This window comes from Saccostrea echinata, unplaced genomic scaffold (genome assembly GCF_033153115.1).
Source record: "Saccostrea echinata isolate AGI-Se365-2 ecotype Australia unplaced genomic scaffold, CSIRO_AGI_Sech_v1 ptg000056l, whole genome shotgun sequence".
Classification (NCBI taxonomy): Eukaryota; Metazoa; Mollusca; class Bivalvia; order Ostreida; family Ostreidae; genus Saccostrea; species Saccostrea echinata.
This window is the reverse complement of record NW_026889805.1, coordinates 20,924,620-20,945,610: the sequence shown is the minus strand read 5'-3', so window position 1 is coordinate 20,945,610 and position 20,991 is coordinate 20,924,620. Positions and strand designations below refer to the sequence as shown.

Genomic DNA, 20,991 nt, shown 5'->3' with positions numbered 1-20,991 from the left:
AGTTAATTTTAGCGAAATATTTAAATGAGTTTTAAAAAACTGCTTGAAACTGCAAATGACTGCTTTAGAACTGTTAATCCATTTCCATTTATGGTTATGACTAATGAATATTCAAAGAATACAATGATGCTGAAACTGGTAACACAAGCATACAATTTTAAATTGAAACCCTGCCGAGATTTGGCTGAAATATTGCCGACTCACCGTAAAACAATAATATTAATCCATGAAATAATTAAAACAACAGAATTGTAAGTTAATCATATATTTATCATACTGTAGTTTATAACACATTATTTCACATTAAGAAATCAAATTGAATGCATGTTAAAAGAATGGTACCTACTTCGATCAACCCATTTTCCTTTATATATTATCAAAAATGCATTCATTATGGAACTTTTTCTAGCAAAAATTAAACACTGTACTTTGTACTTTCATTATATAATCGATAAAGCCCCCTCCCCCCCCCCCCCCACACCAGAACCCCTGACCCTGGGGCCATGAATTTTACAATTTTGGAAGAAGCATTCTTGCTTATCATAACCATGCACTTCCTTTGTTTTAACAATACCCAGGAGCAGAGAAGATTTTCAAAGAAATAATGCATTTTCACTATATAATCAAAAGAGCCCCGCCCTAACACCAGAACCCCCGACCCTGGGGCCATGAAATTCATAATTTTCGAAGAGGCACTCTTGCTCATCATAACAATTCACTTAATTAGTTTGTTTCATACCCAGGAGCAGAGAAGAAGTTTTTCAAAGAATTAATGCATTTTCGCTATATATTCAACAGAGCCCTACCCTAACACCAGAACCCCTGACCCAGGGGCCATGAAATGTACAATTTTGGAAGAGGCAGCCTTATTCAACATAACTATGTACTTGGTTAGTTTATCTAATACCTATGAGCAGAGAAGAAGATTTTCAAAATAATAACGCACTTTCACTATATAATCATTATAGTGCCACCCTAGCACCAGAACCCCTGACTCTGGTGCTATGAATTTCAGAACTTTGGTAGAGGGCTCAATGCTTATTACATTCATGCCAATAGTTTGACTTCTTGATGTTCATGAGTAAAGAAGAAGATTTTTAAAGAATTAATATATTTTTCACTATATAATCAATAGAGACCTGCCCTTACACCAGAACCCCTGACCCAGGGACCATGAAATTCACAATTTTGGAAGAGGCAGTCTTGTTCAACAAAACTATGTACTTAGTTACTTTATTTAGTAAGTTAGTTAGTTGCCCCAGGGGGCAGGGGCCATGAATTTCATAATTTTTGTTCCCCTTCACCCATAGATGCTATACACCAAAATTGGTTGAAATTGGTTCAGTGGTTCCAGAGAAGAAGCTGTAAATGTTCTTAAGTTTATGACCAATGGACAAGGACAGACCAGAACGGATAGCAGTAGGTCACCTGAGTGACTCAGGTGACCTAAAAAGTGGGTATTTTAATATAGTAAAATGAGTCGCAACTTGTAACCTCTTCAAATCAAATATTTCCTTTTAAGGTAACCTGAACATCCCCAATTGCTTTTAAGGTTGAACATTTTTACTTCATAAATATTAATTGTACAGAACATAACTTTTTCAGATACAAAATTCATTCCTAAAAATCTGTATAGATGTTAAAATAATTATCAAATTGAAAGTTTTTCTTTTCTAAAGCTAACAGAGCATTTTTAATTGAAATAATTATCTCCATTGGCTTTGTCTTCTAAATTGTAGAATGAATACATGTACCTCTTTAGAGTTGATTTGTTTTGATTGCAATTTACATCTGTGATCTGAAGGGCAATTATCTCTTCCCAACAAGAAAGAACTTAATTAATGACACATTCTTTCTTTTTTATTGATCAAACAACAAAGATTGAAATATAATAAATGTGTGTTTCATAGCTGAATAGACCTAAGATGGTTCAAACTTCAGATAAACATTAAACAAAAAATTCAAATTTTATATAATGATTAAAAGAAACAAGATTATTTTTATCAAGCCAATCATTTATTTGCTTGTAAACATTAACTTAAGATTTTGTATAATTGAAGGATTGAGGATATGTTTTACAATAAATAAAAGACAGTAAAATGGGGAGGTAGTGGTGACAATTAATATGCTATGAATGTGTATCATTTAAGGTCAAGATCTAGTAAATGAAAGGAGCCTACAGATTTTTCAAATTTGAGAAATAAATTCCTTTAATGATGCTTTATAACTATAACTTTGTCAAATTAGGTGTATCGGGGCATAATTTGAAGATAAACAAGATGAAAAATCATATTTTAATCTGTCATTTTCAATGAAAAATTAAGAAAACAATCACGATTATGGGAGTTTTTTTCCATATCAGACAAATGAAAGGTATCCAGATTGCCTACAGTCTCTCAGAAAACAGTAACTTGTGTGTTCGTAGCCTCCTCTTTAAAATAAAATCAAATTGAATATAGGTATCCAGATTAATTTTCACGATTTCAAATTGAATTCCATGAAAGTACTGTAGATTCCTTATTTTTGAGAGTACTTATTATCGCGAAATGGCTCTTCAACGTCAAATCACCAGAACAATAATTCGCGAGTGGACGGTTGATCAAGGGATTTTACATTGCTTTCAGCACCACAAAAAATAAAAGCGAGTAATTTTATTTCGCGAGTGGTGCTTCTCGCGTAATTACGCGATAATTAATTCCTCCCGTATATTTATAGGAATCTGAAGTAATTTATTTTCTACATAATTCTATTGGAGCCGTAAAGTACGGGAAAAATAAAGTTTAAATGGATTATGACATCATAATGGATCTAACACCAAAAAGACAGTCTAAAGTCATTTACTGGATTTTGGCCATAAAGTAATTGAACGTAAATGAAAACTGAAATTTTTTCAGTGTATTTAATTAAATTACAAGTAATTTAAAAAATGTTCAATTACAAATTATTTCCAATTACTTAAAAACAAAACAAAAAAAACAAGCAACATTTAAAGTTCTTAACTGCAAACTATAACAATCTTATCTGTGTTTTGTTTTTTACAATTTTAAATTCATTCCTTAAATCAAATAAGGGGCCAAATCTGACTGTTACCATACCTTGTTCTTATTACAGAAACAAGCATTCTGAGAGTATTGCATTCGCAATACTAGCCCCCTACCGGAAGTGTAATCTGGTTCCCGTTAAAAACTGAAAATGCCATAATTCCGTCAAAAATCAATGAAACGGAACGAAATGCAAACTTAATCTATAACTCATCATGGTAAAGTCATATACCAAAAATCAGCTCAATATCTGCAAGCTTTTAGAAAAAAAGTGCGGAAAACCCTGAAAAATTGAAAAGGTCGTAATTTTGTCAAAAATCATTGAAGCGGAACGAAATGCAAACTTGATCTGTAACTTATCAAGATACACTCACGTACCAAAAATCAGCTCAATATCTGCACGCGTTTAGAAGAAAAGTGCGGAAAACCAAGTGGGACAGACTGACAGACAGACAGCTAGACAGAGGGACGGGCAGACTCAGAGGAAACCTATAGTCCCCTCCGGTTTCACCGGTAGGGGACTAACAAGAATGTGTACCTTGTCTTTGGCCTTGAATCAATAAGCCTGTATCCTCTGTCATTTACTACATCTGTGTGTCAAATTTCATATAGGAATGCTCAAGAAGTACTCTATATTATTTACTTGTCTGATATTGAATAATATAATTAATATGATTCATGTTCTTTCAAAACGACATGTAATTACTGGTATCTAAAGAAAACTAGAAATATGTCCATGGGACATGAATGCCCCACCCAGGGTTCATAGAAATGCAACATGAAAAATTGTATCAGTGTATGAAGTTGATGAAAATATCTTGAATAGTTTCTTTAAAAACTAAGTTTAATACACCATAGTAAAGTCAAGGTCCTTAAGACAGTCAAGGTAAAAAAAAACAAACACATAGTTGATAAATTCTCATCAAATAATGTATCAGTGCATTAAGTTTCATTATAATATCTTGGAGAGTTCCTGCCACTGCCACACTGGGAAAATCAAAGAAAAAGAAATAAACAGAAAATTCATTATTTTGTAATTTCAAGAAGATGAATTTGGAATTTTCATTTATGAGATATGAACTTTCAACATTGATATCATAATATCATTACCCACTCATGAAATAACTTTTGTATCCAACAACAAAACATTGAATATCCTTTATTTACGATTTGCATTTGGCATTTCAATTCAGAAGAAACTATTTTCTAATATAAGTAAATAAAATACATTTACACATGTGCATATCTGTCATAATTATAAAATATATAGAGGATATTCAATGTTTTGTAGTTGGATATGGAATTTATTTCACGAGTGGGACAGAATGGCATAACATTATACTGCCCGTCAGTACACAATTAAATAGACAAATACCAAATGTAAATGCTTAAACAGTTTATTTACGGTAACAAATCTTTATATAAATAACAACAGAATAAGACTCTATCTTTTTGTTTTCTGTCTCTTTAGTAAAGAATTCCGTAATGCAATCTGTAATGAAAAAAGTTCTTACATACACAATATAGTTGATAAATCAATTACCTCATACAGTATATCCACTACTCCAAGTTAATATATTTACACTAGAGTATATTAATCTGTTATGCACCACAAGAGAGAAAACTTATTAATACTTTGTAATTATCATTTCTTTATCATATGGTTTTTAAGAGATGATTTCTCTTCTTTTGTACCAAAAAAGCCCCATTTTTTTATTTTTCAAGAGAAAAATAAAACAAAGTAAAGCATATTTTGCTTTCCGCTTTTAATGAAAGCTGCTTTCCACCTATGGCACTAAATAGAATACAGTGCCAGATGTAAGAAGTTAACAGTTTATTGGTTTTACCTAAGTGAGCACAATTACCCACCTGTTTATCACGGAAAGATCTTTTGACCTTTTTCTTCTGTACTTTGTGTTTAATCATCATAAATGCTTTATTCTTTTTCTTGTTTTTGTTGGTCGTACTCGCATGAGGATTCATTTTTTCATGATTTTTTCCAAACTTTTCCCTTCCTTCTCTTCCAGCCTGTTTAAAAATTAGGAATAAAAAATTGTTATGTTTTCTCAGCTGTAAAATATTATTAAAAAGCAAGTCAGAAGTGAAAAATTCTCACACAAATTTAACTAGATATCACTGAGATGGTGGCCATCTCAAAGGGCCCCGCTTTCAGCAAAGAACATGAAAATGTAAGATAGTGAAAAGGGTTTATTTTGAAGAGGAACATTTGTGTACTATTAAGGGATGTGTTGTTTGAGTCTAAAGGGCTTCTATGTCATCCTTGTTATAATAAAAAATGGCACGAAAATCACGAGTGCTCCATACCCTCTATCAAAAACCGGCAAAAAAATCACGAATGTTGCATATTCTCTATGAAAATTGTTGCATATCCTCTATCAAAATATGGAAGGAAAATCACAAATGTTCCGTACCCTAAGTCAGATGGGAAAGTTTGAGGCTGACTGGACTTAAGGGATAGAGATTATGCACCGAACAAAGATTCTAAACAGAGAGGCTATTTTTGACCTTGACCCTTGACCTAGAAACTTCGTTCAAAATCACTGCACATCCATTGACCAGTGGCACTCTGTGAATGAAGTATGAGCCACATTGGACCAAGGGGAGAGAAGATATGCTCCGGACAAGGATTTTTCATATGATTCTGCTATGACCTTAACCTTAGACCTAGAAACATGGTTCAAAGTCACTGCACACCCTTTACCCAAAGGCACTCTGTGGGTGAAGTATGAGCCAGATTGGGACAAGGAGAGAGAAGATATGCTCCGGACAAGAGATCTCAGATGGACAGATGGACGGAAGGGCGGATGGACGGACGGACGGACGGACAGACTGATCACTATAGGGCGCCCGCAGAGTGGGGCCCTAATTATCTTGAAAATATTATAGAAAGTTAACGATTCTATGAATGCAACTGTTAACAAATGAACTTATGCTACTGAAAGTTATTACCATACTCTCTATAAGTAGGAGTTATTGCTACACTCTCTATCAGTGGGAGTTATAACTATACTCTCTGTAAGTGGGAGTTATTACTTTTCACTCTACGTGTGGGAGCTATTACAATCCTCTCTCTAAGTGGGAGTTATTGCTATTCCTATAACTTACTATAACTGTTGATAATCTGCTTTCTTTGTCATGAGCTCTCTTCTTATGGATATTTTCTATTGTAGATAAAGTTAACGAACTGAAAGAAAGACAAAGTTCTGCTCAGTGAAAACATTTATCATACAGTGGTTAATGTTTGTCAAGATGCCTTTAAAAATAGCAACAATGGTTTTAAATTGGCAGAAGAAATTCTTATAATCAAGCATTTTAAAAAAAATTCTACAGTCTAAGTTAGATCCATCATTAACATACTACATAAACAGAGGTACATCTTGACATTAATAGAAAATAATTGTCATTAAAACATATTTCTCCAATGAAGCACGGTGTAAAAATGAAAGGAAAAAATCTTTCCCTTTTTTTAAAACAGTTAAGTGCAAAAAAATTCTGCTACCCCCGTTTTCTCTTACCCTTCATTATCATCTTCTTCCTCCCGCTTTCTTTTTCCCCGTCTTCCCTCTACCTCCTTCAAGGCCTGCCTCTTCTGAATCCTCTCAAATTCAGCTGTTGTAAGGATGCGACTACTAGACACGCTCTGTGCCTTCTTTAATTTTTCCTCTTTACTTATCTGAGGCTCTTCTTCCTGCAAAATGTTGTACAATTTATCAGCTGGTACTCAGTCAAATCACGAACAGGTACCCCACCCTTTCCCAGTCCTTTTAATCAAGCTTTGATATTGGTACAACAGAATTATGCCTTCAAGGATAAAGCAATATCCTTGCTCACTAGAATTTAGGAATATTCAGAATTATTCTTAAATTCATGTTCAGATACTCTAGAAACATGACATCATAAAAGAATTGGTAAGTCCACCTGTGTTTCCTCATCTGATGAATGATGAACATCTATCCATTCCCCCTCACTCTCTGACTCATCACTGCAGGACTCCCAATCATCTGAAAAAAATACATAGAAAAGATATTCCTTTAAGCTACTCATTAAAATCTTAATAAAGTCTAGTGATTAACGGGCTTTAGAGGTATAAGAAGAACAAGAGGCCCAGGGGCCACATTACTCGCCTGACCACTGTGGCTAGGAAAAAAGCAAAAATCAGTTAAGTATTGAAAAGCTTAAATGCATAAAACTTTTATCGTCCATTGTGGCCCCACCCTACCCCCCGGGGTCATGATTTGAACAAACTTGCATCTACACCACCTGAGGATACTTCCATATAAATATGACCAATCATAGCTTTGCTGTTCTTAAGAAGATTTTACACCACATGAGGATACTTTCATATAAAAAATGATCCAAATAAAAATGAATCTACACCATCTGAGGATGCTTTCATATAAATATGACCAATCATTGCTTTGCTGTTCTTGAGAAGAAGATTTTTAAAGATTTTTCCTATATATTCCTATGTAAAACTTTGATCATCCATTGTGGCACCACCCTACCCCTGGGGGTCATGATTTGAACAAACTTGAATCTACACCACCTGAGGATGCTTCCATATAAATATGACCAATCATAGCTTTGCTGTTCTTGAGAAGAAGATTTTTTAAGATTTTTCCTATATATTCTATGTAAAACTTTGATCGTCCATTGTGGCCTCACCCTACCCCCAGGGGTCATGATTTGGACAAACTTGAATCTACACTACCTGACAAAGATTCCACAAGAGTTTCATCTTTCCCAGCCTATTGGTTCTTGAGAAGAAGTTTTTTCAATGATGCAATTAATTTTTCGCTATTTCATAATTATCTCCCCTTGGAGGAGGGCATGGCCCTTCATTTGAAAAAAATTGAGTCCCCTTCACCCAAGGATACTCTGTGCCAAGTTTGGTTGAAATTGGCCCAGTATTTCTGGAAAAGAAGATGAAAATGTGAAAAGTTTACAACAACGCTGCCACCGCCGACAGACAACAGACAAATTCTGATCAGAAAAGCTAACTTGAGCCTTTGGCTCAGGTGAGCTAAAAAGAATACCAATACTTAAAGTGAATAATAAACTTTTCAGACTTCGAAAGACTCGATGAAATATCTCTATTGGAGTTCATTTTCATTAGAACTGTGAAGTTTTAGTAAAACCCTTTTGTATGAATGAAATTTACTATGAATGTTATAATGCAATATTAAGGAGAAATCTCTTGGACTAATTGATTGTATGTTGCTTTACATCCTGATCGAGAATTTTTAACTCATATAGAGACATCACCACATACCGGTGAAAGGCTTCAAATTTAGACCTTTACTCGGCACTCAGGGCCATTGAGCAGCGAGGGTTCTTTATCGTGCCAACGCCTACCGTGACACGGGGCCTTGGTTTTTAAGGTCTCATCTGAATAACCCGCAACTTTCATTTCAAAGTGCTGAGTGCTTGGAGAAGGAACAGTTTCTACCTAATTTTATCGACCTATTGTCAGTCGCGGCCGTGATTGGAACACACAACCTTCTGATCATGGAGTGAGCGCTCTACCGACTGAGCTACCGTGACGGCTGAAATCTCTTGGAAGAAGTTAGAATAAATCTAAGAAAAACCATTTAAACAAGAATCGTTTTCAATCTAATGGATGACCATATAATTATGTTGACAGATATATCTACCTGTAAATATATTTCACATCATTTAACATAATGAAAGCTGGAGGCAATTTAACTGAATGTGGATGTAAGGAGAGTTCCCACAGTGCATAGTTGTCTAAACTATTTTTTTTTCACAGATTTTTTTCCCTGTGAAAATATAAGTATTCTCTCTCTCTCTACCTTTTTCCTCTGACTCCTCTTTTGGTTCTTCCTCTTCTGGTAGAATTTCTGCCCCAGGGATAAAATCTTTAGCTAGATTTCCTCCATACACCAGAGGTTCTGCCTCAGCCATGGCCTCTGTTGGTTTTCCCTGGTATAGGATTTTTTGTTAAAAATCAGTATGATACACATGTACTGTTGTTTATTTTCTTTTCCTTACAAATGTTCCAATACACAAAGGACTAATTCAGTATTTTTGATGAATCTCACTGGCTCAGAGTTACCTAAATACCCATGCAATTCTGAAGTTTATCCTTACATGTATGTTTAGTGTTATCAGATATACATATTTATAGCTGGTAGCTACTATAATTTTTTTTTTTAAATTCAAATCAGCTAACTGTTACTGTCATCAAAATAATTTGCCGTACACCAATAATTTTAAAAATAACAATGGAAATAATACCAGTATTACATCACATACTTGTACAGAGTAATTCAAATCAGCTCCTTAAGTAAGATGAATATCACTCATTACTAACCAATGACAATATAAGTAGCCATTTTCTATTTATCTATAATCAAAGTCTGCTTTGAACAATTAGTATAACAAGAGGTATAGTGTTACAATGCTCCTCTGGGATAAATTTCTTTCCCTGAAAAATTAACAAAATCCCTTTTTGATTCTAACCTCTAACCCACTTGTTTTTGATCTCTCATAAAGAATTCAAAACAAAATTTACAGATCCCAGCCTTGATGTCTTTGATAAAAACTAAAAATATTCAAATGTAAAACTTTGACCTCCTAATGTAGCCCAACCTTGCCTCAGGAGCCATGTTTAGAACAATCTTAAAGCCACTTTATATGAGTATCCTAAGGGCTTGTAGGTGTCATAACAGTATTTCAGTTGAGGTTCACATCAAAACATGGCTGACCCATAACAATTCCTGAATCTCCCCTCCCGATTCGGGAATTTTTGCACGAGATTGGAACTAAATTTTTTTATGAGATGAAAAACTATATGTAAAATTCCTGTATTGACCAGATTCATTAAAATTTAGGGCATGCCGATTTTTTCTACATACTGTATTTGAGTGGGGAGTGATTAAGTCCTGAACTTGATTTTCAAGCACCTGCTTGACCGAAACAAACTTGTGTGCCTTGCTGGATGGTGATGTTTTTTTTGGTACTAAAATCTTTATAAAGAATTATTTTACGAGATCTGAAAATGAAACCTCTCAAAAATTTGTTTGAAATTAAGACCACCTACTCAAAGTTGTGCATTTTTTGTAAGAATATATAGCAAAATTTAATACTGTTGTGCAACCTGCATATCAGCTTGAATACCCCTTCACTTGCTATTCTTGTGAAGAAAATTTTGAAAGCATTTATCTATTTGAACTGTCATATTCCTATGTAAATCTTTGATACTTTTGTTGCCACTTCCAAGCCCCAGGGATCACAATATATTTTAATCTACACTACTGCACTACTGCTGTTCTTCAGAAGATTTTTAAAGACTTTTTCTTAAATATTCATTTGTAGAACTTTGCTCATTGTTTTGGCAACATCCTAGCCAATTGGCTGACTCCTAAATCTACACGACATGCATATGGTCATTGACTTCATATAAAACTGACTTATGGTTTGTAATTTTGATCGCTTTCATGATTCGTGAGTAGAATTTTTAAAAATGAAATGACTATACCATATACAAGTATTCTGTTTTTACTAATTATCTCCCTTTGAAATGGAGTATTCTTTTCATTGAAATAAATTTGAATCTCCAACACCACACTCATGGAACTCATGACTTTTAATTTGCTTTTAACCATATGAGATACACATCAAAATGTTGTGGATGTGATAAGCATCATAATTAGTTCAGAAGTTTACAACTGCACAAGGACAGACAGGTAACCACTGCAATGGGTGATCAGGTGTCCCTCATTTTTATCTAACCTAACAACATGGACTATAGGTCACTCAAATAAAGACAAAATCTTCACGTATTTCATTTCAGCAGACTCTACTACGTTAATTACCTTGTCTTTTTTACTCAGCAGATCAGGTTTCACTTTTCTATAGAGCTGCAGTAGGGCCCTTGAGCTCATCATGACACCTAGTGAAAAGAAAAGGGGATCAGGTGGAGTTGTCCTTAACAAATTCAGTCAAAATGTCTACAACTTGACAAGAAAAAATAGCCTTCACTGAGTTAGAGTTATCATCCCTGTTTGTTTTGCTACATTACAAATTTATCTAATGTAATACATACTTGTATTATAGTTTATCTTTGTCTTTAAGTTCTACAAATGGACAGTTTACCTTTGTCTCTAAGTTCATCAAATGGACAGTTTTCCTGTCTTTAAGTTTGTTTACCTTTGTCTCTGTTTGTTTACCTTTGTCTCTTTGTTTTTTTACCTTTGTCTCTCTGTTTGTTTACCTTTGTCTCTTTGTTTGTTTACCTTTGTCTCTTTGTTTGTTTACCTTTGTCTCTTTGTTTGTTTACCTTTGTCTCTTTGTTTGTTTACCTTTGTCTCTTTGTTTGTTTACCTTTGTCTCTTTGTTTGTTTACCTTTGTCTCTCTGCTTACCTTTGTCTCTGTGGGATTTGTACTGTACTAAATCTCCCAGTAAATCTGCAGACATGGCAAGGGGGCATCGAGCACATATCTCCTTTACAGCATTTAGTCTAAAATAAAACAACCTGCTGATGTACTGTATAAACGAAGATTTTTGCAACAAGAGATGTTTGTGAAACACTTATGCTTCCCCCCAAATAATTGGAATTTTTCTAAGTCCAAGGGGCATAACTCTGTCAAAAATTGCTTGATCGTACCCAAATCAAAACTTGACCTAGATATTTTATAATTGGAATTTTTCTAACTCTGTTAAAAATTGCTTGATCGTACCCAAAACAGAACTTGACCTAGATATTCTTATGATAAATCTGTATGCCAAATTTCATTTCTGTATGTGCAACCTCTGCGAAGAAACGAACGAAAACTGTTGGTGGACTGACAGACAGACAGACCGACAGACAGCAGCAAAGCAATATGCCCTCCCTTCTTCGAAGGGGGGCATAAAAATATCAGTAGAATTTTTGTCCAGTTACTGTTACAGTATTGTTTTGTTCTGATTGATCCCTATCCAATCTTTATTCCTAGCAGAAATTCAGTGTGTGAAATTAAATACTCAGATTAGTCTCTGCTTACCCAACAGCCATCACTTCTCCTGAATTTCTATCAGTGATGAAGTTATTTGCAACTGTTTTTAACAAGCCTTCAATCACCTAAAAATATAATTTATGTTACCTAAAAAAATGTCTTATAGTTGAATTAATCAAATGATAAAGTATATAAAAATTGTAACAATTCTCAGAGTTAAGGTCAAGATCTGGTAAATGAGTTTAGACTGTCTTTTTGGTGCTAGATCCATTATGACGTCATAATTGATTTAAACTTAATTTTTCCCGTATTTTACAGCTATTATAGAATTATTTAGAAAATGAAACATTTTCATGGAATTCAATTTGAAATCATGTCAAAATTAACCCCAATACCTATATTCACATTTATATCATTTTAAAGAAGAGGTCAAGAAGATATGAAAAACTGTTTTCTGAGAGACTGTAGGCAATATTGATACATTTTCTTTTTCTGAGATGGAAAAAACTCCCATAGTTATACATGACTTCCTTCATTTTTCATTGAAAATGACAGTGTAAAGTATCTTTTTTTGTTGAGTTTCCCTAAGAATTATGCCCCGATACACCTAATTTTACCAAGCTATATTTGTAAGAACTTGTTTCTCAAATTTGAGAAATCTGAAGGCACCTTTCATTTACTAGATCTTGACCTTAAGAACATTTAATACTGTAACTGAAAGTTATCATTACTTGAAAACTTACATCAGGTGGAACTAGTTCATGGCTGGATTGAGCGGCATACAGAAGTATTTTTGTTACTTCTGAAAAGAAAGATAATAAAATTTAATTACTCTGTTTTTTAACAGTATGCCAACTATGAAATGGACTTGAATGCCATTTTCGTGTATATCATGTGTAAGTATATACTCAGCTAAACTTGTGACACTGTGACTGACTGTGACATGAATAATGTAAAATAAAACCATATACAGTACAGCAAATAATTCAAATACTGAGAGTATTTTTGTTGGTTTTAAAGCTTTAAAATGTAAATATAAGTTTTTTTTTACTTTTGTAAATGTTATTGGTGTGTTAATCAAACAGACTTGCACACAGGGATATATTTCATGAAGTGATAGCATGCTTTATAAAATATGCCTTTGTGATAAGTCTGTGTAATTAACATAATAATAATTAAAACTCACAAAACTTAAAAACATTCCTAAAAATTAATATACATTTTGTATGTACATTTATTCATCAACCCAGTTGCATGAAAGGTAATTTCATCTTTTTAACATTTACTTTTCAGCCATACTATGTTATATATGAATTGATTGTTACACAGTTAATACACATCATGACATGTAGTTGTAAATTAGAGTTATATGTTTTATTGCAATTTAGTCCTAGTATCAAACAAAGCAACTCAGGTAGAAAATGCTACTTCATATGTATTCTCAAATCTCAACACATTGTCTATTCAAAATCTGCATTTTGGGCGAACCTGATTTACTTACACCTTTTACACCGTGTACACCTTTCTTAATCATGTGTAGGATGTAGACTTTTGGTGTAAACACTCAGTGTACACTTTCTTACACCAAACTTAGGGCATGTGTTGAAAGGTGTACACTGAATCCAATATGGCAGATAAACTATTTTATATAATTTAGTCAATTCTTAATGTATTATATATTTTTTTCACTTAAAAAAAAAAATCAGTCACACATTGGCAAGATACAAAACATATACTAACCCATGTATGCTGCACCTCGTAAAATGCACTTGATCATACAATACCACTTTTTATACCGGTGCACAATGGTGTACACCAAGTTAAGCTAAATCAAGCATGCCCTTTATAACAAAATATTTACTTCACATAATTCAAATTTTTATACAGTAAAACTCGGTTACAGCAAAGTCCTGGGGACCTGTGAATTTATTTCACTATATCCGTAATTCTAGTATTACTACCGCATACATTAGGGAAGCAATTATTACAAAACATACCTTAGATAACTAAGGTTTGATTATGAATTTAATTTTATATACAAATACTTAACAAAAATAAAATCAGTTTAACAAATCAAATTTTGAAATCTTTGAAAATTCGTTACAAAAGATGTAAATTTCATGATATTTTTAACCTCTACAGGACTCAAAATCAGTTCGCTAAATCCATAAATTTGACATAAGAGATTGTTATAACCCTGAAATTTTACAAAGAATTGTTAAGAATTTTGTTGGAGACCAAGAAAAACTTCGCTATATCCGTGAATTCGCTATATCCGTGTTCGTACTAAACAAGTTTTACTGTACCTCTCTGGTGGGGCTGCAAGAAGCGCTGGACAAATGGGTAGAAATTCAACACGAAAAGCTGAAAATTAAGAGATGGAATTTGTATTAAATGGTTGAACTTTATTTGAAAAAAAAAAATAAAGGGACACACAAAAAAAATGCCTACCTGATGTATTCCAATCAAGCGTGACGTCAAATCCATCATCATCAACTTGACTTCAAACCTCTCTGTTGTTTTCTCCAGCTGACTGAACAACTTCTCACACATACCTGATCATGTTAAAAATTTACATACACTTTCTGTTTTGTATTCTTAAAAAATGTTTATACATATTTCATGATTTACTTTTAGTAATCTTTGAAATACCTTTAATCAAAGGTGGGAATAATTACTGGTATTTTACCTTGTGGATCGTGTATGAGATGCAGAGCTGAATTATTGAAAACCTCAGCAGTTTTCTTTTTCTTCTTGTGTTTCTGTATCATAAATTGTATACATGTATCTCTTTAGTCTTCATTTGTATATTACATGTATTGTGTATACCCAGTTTATGAATACATGTAGTAGAAATACATGTACTACTAATAAAGCTCAAGTAATTTTATGCATATATATAAATGGTCTGAAAGTACTACACCTAGGACTGTAATCTGAACATTTTCTGAAGCCAGTATTTTGTATACTTAGATTCAACATCTATCCATCTCTTTGAATGTTAAGCTTGTCTGAACCTCTCATATGTTATATTTATATTCAATAATAAATATGTTCACTAAAAAGGAGAAGAGAAATACTACATCATAAAGCCTAACCTTTAATGCCTGCAGGGCTCTGTCTAGCTTTTTCTGCCTCTTCTTTGTGTGTTTGCCCACTCTGTGTGATAATCGGAGAGATTTCTCAGATTTTGGTGCCTCATCCTATAAAAAGCAACATAATTCATCAATCATTAGATCCCCATGTAAGATTTTCACACAAGTTATGCTCACGTAATATTCTTTCAACAAATGATTGCTAACCTGTAATTCATTAGATGTTTATCCACAAATTTTACATACCTCCTCACTGTCTGAATCCTCTTTTTCTCCACCTTCATGTCCCAAGAAAAATTGTAGAGCTGCCACCAGCACCTGTGTTAAGACAGTATTAAACACCATAAGGCCATGATAAAAAATTCCTGGATTCTCATCCGAATTTTTTGAAAAATCGAGGTGGGCGGGCGGATTTTATTTTACATTCTTTATTTTTTCCATTGTGCAGATTCTTTTGTTGAGTTGATCAATCGGTGCAGATTTAACTACAATGCCTGAATAAAAGTCATAGTGGATGTCAATTTAAATATGCATATCTCTTACTACACGTCTTCACTAATCTTTCACAACCAATGATCCTTGTTTAATACATATTGCAGCAATTACCATCTTGTCAGCTGTCAAAATCATGCCAACATTTGCGGGATTTAAAACGAAAGTTGAATGGTAGTTGAATACCAACCCTGATCAGAATTAAGATGAAGAAAAGCAGAAATAAAAAAATTTGAGGAGGAGGTTAAAAATCGGGCCGGGCGGGGATAAGAATCTAGGAATTTTTTTTATTATGGCCTAATGACACCATCCTCACAATGCAAAGGATCCTGAGTCAACACACTGCCATTAGACCCCTGGTAAATTTCATTCAATAGCTCGTGGGCTGACTGTAGCAATATCTTTTGGAAAAATTACAAATCTTGATTGTTTTTCTCATCTCTCAACCAATCACATTAAGCCATTCTATGATGAACAACTTGAAACAAATGCATTGAGGTGTCAACTGAATCCTTTCTGTTTACATTATCTAACTCGATATGAAAGCTTTAATTTGATTGGTCATTTTCAAAGAGAGAAGCAAGCCCTAAATTTGCCAGGGGTTACAATGTGGTACAACTCAGGACCCCTGGCATTCCGAGGATGTAATGACGCAGATCACTGAATGTCTGTAAACCAGTAAACTGCATGCATAAACAAAAAACTGTGGTATCTGTCTTTTCTGTTCTTCAAAAATAAAAGAATTAATTATAAATACTATCCAAACAATACAATGTAACACTGAATTTTTAATAAAAACAAGTGCCCCGTCCTCCTTCTGTACCTTTGTAACTTTGGAGAAACAACCTGTGGCAATGACATTGACTGTCTTAGCATCATTCCATATGTTTCTTCTGTACAACTCTATCATAACATCCTGAAACAATTTAGAAAATCAATCGTTAAGTTGAGTTTGATTTTTTCAGCTAAAGCTTCATATCTTAATAACTTAAAGCATATTTTGATCTGACAAACAGTAGCACTTGGAAGTCTAATGGTTGTTTTTTAAGGCATTCCTTAATATCCCTGTATTTAACCCACATTTGCAGTAAATTTCAGTATGTATCACCTACCAGTGACATTTTTGCAGCTACTGCATTGTTATCCCTCATCATAGTGTACATAAAACTTTGAAGAGTCTGGAAGAAGAAGAGATAAAAAATTAATACCCAGATATTTCTATTCAAAAAAAAAAAATCAATTAATCAAACTAAACATCTATATATGATTTCTTACCGAGTTTAATTTGGTATTTTTGTGTTTTTTGTTCACATTTTTAATGTCATTAACAATATAAGAGTAAAGTGTCTTCCTCAAAAGTTTATCCTGGCACCGAAAGAGTTTAAAAAATAGTTCCAGCATACTGCTTGCTTCTAACATGTTCTTATTCCTCAGGAGAATAAGAGCCTTGCAAAAAGTCTGAAATTGCAAAAATATAAAATTTACTTTTAAATGTTCCTTGGTAATGTAAAAACAGAAATTGTTATACTTGAGAGCTTTCAGCTTACATGAGGTAAAAAGCATAACTGAACAACCTCCTGATATTCACAATATTCTGCTAATGGACACTTGTAATACTTTAATATATTCCTTATTTTAATTCCCTACCATTCTCATACTTCTATCCAATCCATCACCATGGCAACTAAGTAAATCTCTTAGGTGTTCTGGGAATTTTGCAGCTTCTTCTGGGTAACAATTTGCTACCTTAATAAAGGGAAAAAAAATGTCACCATAAAAGCTGACAACTTAACATTAATTTTTAAATGTGTACATTATTCCTTCGTCACAAGATTAACTTCAATGTTGGTACATAGGGCCTTATTTGAAAAACATCTTACCTACCTGTATTTGGTTACAAGAAATAATAATAATGGGACTTATTTAATAAAAGTGTTTCATTTACTAATATTAAGGCCAAATAAAAAAATATATGTGGTTCCAGTTACCCGACTGTCCCTATTTTATCCCTACCCTAAACTTTTTTTTGGCAATTTTCATATTTTTTCCGGAATTTTCCCCGATTTCCATCAACAGCTCCGGTTTAAGTTTTAGTTTCAGCAATGACAGCCTCCTTGCAAAACATAGTGCAAGTGTTTAATAGTGTTAAATCCAAAGCAAGCTAGCATGTAGGTGTCCCCTACCAATATTGACTAGTATATTATCACACCACATCTAAATGCCACTTGCAAAGCAGTGATAGGTATTATTTAGAAAAATTAAGAAAATTATTTTGTTTTAAAAAAAAAAAAAAATCCCTACCTACCTACCCTAATTTTTTTGGAGGTGTAACCGGAACCACACATATTTTTTTGTTTGGCCTAATGATAAAATCAAGACAGGATAACTCTGATATCAGTATTGAAAACATTTTTTTTAATTCTAATTTGTGCAGTAAAGAGACATCAAAATATGTTAACTTCTCAAGAGTTAATTAAACCACTGGATAAAATAGAATTTTTATCCGACTAGATGCAATAAAATTTTTTTTGATTGATTGAGCTAGAGGTTCGGCCATTATGGACTACTATAGGTATCATTTTTATGAAGCTACAGAGAAATTTCACACAGAAAATCGACCGAACTTCGTTAATTGTACAAGAAATATGTGCACTAAAATTGAATCCCTGACGTCTACACAAATGCACCTTTTCTTTATTTTAATAAAAATAGGAATAAAAAAAGACCACCATTTGGTCAGAATATTTCGTTTCCGAAATGGGAGACTGACCACCAAACGGGAGTAAAATGACCGTTTGGTGGGCTGTGCCCAACCTTTTAAAAGAACAAATAATTTTACCTGAGCCACAAATAGCACCAGTTCTTCAAGTGTTTTGGAGTAAGTTGACGGTTTCAGTTGAAATATTTGAAGGTTTGATTCATAATGTCGATACTGCTGTAAAAACTAAGGACAAAATTGAGAATATACAAAATAACATTTCTGTAAAAAGCATGCTAAAGTACGGTCTGTTGACAGTTGAATTTATTGCATTTATTAAATCTATGGTGCCCGACACGTCGATTTACCCAAATGGACCCAAATGGAACCAAATGGAACCCAAATGGAAACACAAATGGACCCAAATGGAAATCAAACGGACCCAAATGGAAACCAAATGGAATATTAAATATATATATCATCGTATTATCAAGTTGTTACTTATTTAAAATGATGAAAATAATGAACTTACAAATGGAGAATGTTAATTATTAATTTCTAATATTGTATTTTAAAATACGAATTAATTTTCTATAGTATTCTATACATCGGCAAAATTATTGGGGGGGGGGAGGGGGGGAGTGCGCCTCTCTCGTGCCCCCCCCCCCCCGGTTCCTACGGCCATGAAATCTATAAACTTTAATATGAAATACTTCCATTTTGTATTCAATGATATGCAAAAGTTATTTCAAATAGGAAAAAATAATTCGTATTTTAAAATACAATATTAGAAATGAATAATTAATATTTTCCATTTGCAAGTTCATTATTTTCACCATTTTAAATAAGTAACAACTTGAGAATACGATAATGTATATTTAATATTCCATTTGGGTCCATTTGATTTCCATTTGGGTCCATTTGTGTTTCCATTTGGGTTCCATTTGGTTCCATTTGGGTCCATTTGGGTTCCATTTGGGTCCATTTGGGTAAATCGACGCACCCATGGTGCCTTTAACGATCATAAAAGCATTCGGTTACCTCGTCCCTGTATGAAACTGGATCTCTCTTTATTAGGTTTTGTAATTGTGGTAAGTTGTTTGGTAGTTTATTCATTTTTCCTTCAATAAACAATTAATCCACTGTACGAGAAATTCACCACGTGAAAAGAAAAAAATAATCAACGTTAACTGAACGCTTTGACGCTTTGAATTAAATTACGAAAACTGTTCGATCGGAATATAAAAATCCGTATTTCAGCATAAATATATAAATATATGATACTTTCATCCTAATTAAATTGACCGAACTGTGGTCTTCTTATTCTTGGTGAGATGTTTGTAAGGGTTTACCTATTCCAAAGACCTAAAGCTCCTATGCAAAACTCTTCACCCCCCCCCCCAACACACACCCCCTCACACACACACACACACACACACACACACTATTCTCTATTGAGAAGTTGATGGCTCGTTTTAATACTGCCCCTCGGGTTGAGGGGGAGTATAAAACTATTAAAAAGAGTCATCAACTTCTCAATAGAGAATAACACACTCACATGCATCACTGACCATTCGAGGACTATGACACCCCACCTTCCTCCGAGGACAATACTTCCTAACTGAGATCTTAGAACCTGTCAACAAAGGTTTATTTGAGCAGATATAACCTTATGATAGCAAGATTTCGTAACTTGGGGGCTGCCCCCTCCCTCCCCTTTCCATATTTTTCTTTTTAAATCTGGGATCCACACACCTTTTTCCTATTTTGGTAGTCTAATATGCACTACATGATACCGATTATGTAACCCTTTTGTCTCTTTAAGCTGTTTTAATATACATCTATATCGTTTTCGACTTGTTACATTATCGATATATGTAGAGAATATATATTATAGACTACCAACATCGGAAGAAGGTGTGTTGATCCCAGATTTAAAAAGAAAAAAAATGGAGAGGGGGAGGGAGGTCCAGCCCCCAAGTGCCTGTGTGTTAATCATGAGAGGACGTAAGCTTATCTCCCCAAAAGCAGGTGTATATAAACAAATTTAGGAAACACACTGCTTGTTTTCAATTATTCTTACGGTGTACTGAATTCAGAACATGCGCCGTGCGTGTTGGTAATAAGGGTCATCCTGCATTCTTCATACACGGGGGGGGGGGGGGGGGGTCGTCGTAGGACAAAAATCTAAATTTACATACTTTTTATCAAGACCTTCTTGACCCCTCATACACATAAAATATTCATGTAGACCGCAATGTTGTTCCACCAAGTAAAACCCTGACAAAAATTTACTGTAGTTAACTATAGTGAAAACTTTGATACGATGGTTTACTATGAAACTATACTCTGGTACTCTTTTAAGATTTCAAAGCTTAAAATCTCTTACAATACAATGACAGTGGTGTAAAATTTGAAAATAATATGTGAATATGAAAATAATAGTTCCATTTAATATATAAAATTTGAATGAATGAATTAGATAACATAAAGAATAACAATCTGATATCCATAGTGAAAATACTTTGATTTACTGAAGTAAAAACGTGGATACCATAGTTAATTATAGCTAACTATAGTAAACTTAAGTTAACTATAGTTACCTTTTTTTTTTCTTTGTGTGTGTGCGTGTGTGTGTAGGTGTGTGTGTGTGTGTGTGTTTATTTTTTGTTAGGGAAGTGCCGA

General features: G+C 33.6%; 1 protein-coding gene across 1 annotated transcript; it reads right to left on the bottom strand.

Moving 5' to 3' along the window:
* Positions 1-4,420: 4,420 nt before the first annotated feature.
* LOC133173762 (protein SDA1 homolog) lies at positions 4,421-19,489 on the bottom strand. Its single transcript, XM_061308789.1, has 21 exons — positions 19,348-19,489; positions 18,448-18,552; positions 17,256-17,354; positions 16,884-17,066; positions 16,721-16,786; positions 16,432-16,524; positions 15,363-15,434; positions 15,120-15,224; positions 14,711-14,783; positions 14,473-14,576; positions 14,328-14,385; positions 12,765-12,823; positions 12,070-12,146; positions 11,449-11,546; positions 10,901-10,977; positions 8,876-9,005; positions 6,981-7,063; positions 6,578-6,750; positions 6,168-6,246; positions 4,911-5,069; positions 4,421-4,533 (listed from the first exon to the last, which is right to left on the bottom strand). Exons 1-21 carry the CDS (start codon positions 19,420-19,422, stop codon positions 4,486-4,488), a joined length of 2,016 nt encoding a protein of 671 aa, XP_061164773.1. The 5' UTR covers positions 19,423-19,489; the 3' UTR covers positions 4,421-4,485.
* Between the last annotated feature and the right edge of the window lie 1,502 nt (positions 19,490-20,991).

Excerpts from the sequence above, each read along its gene's own strand:
- LOC133173762 (XM_061308789.1), bottom strand. The coding sequence starts at position 19,422 with ATGAATAAACTACCAAACAACTTACCACAATTACAAAACCTAATAAAG. Across the intron at positions 9,006-10,900 it reads TGCTGAGTAAAAAAGACAAG|GGAAAACCAACAGAGGCCAT; the intron begins GTAATTAACGTA and ends ATCCTATACCAG. Across the intron at positions 6,751-6,980 it reads CATCAGATGAGGAAACACAG|GAAGAAGAGCCTCAGATAAG; the intron begins GTGGACTTACCA and ends AACATTTTGCAG.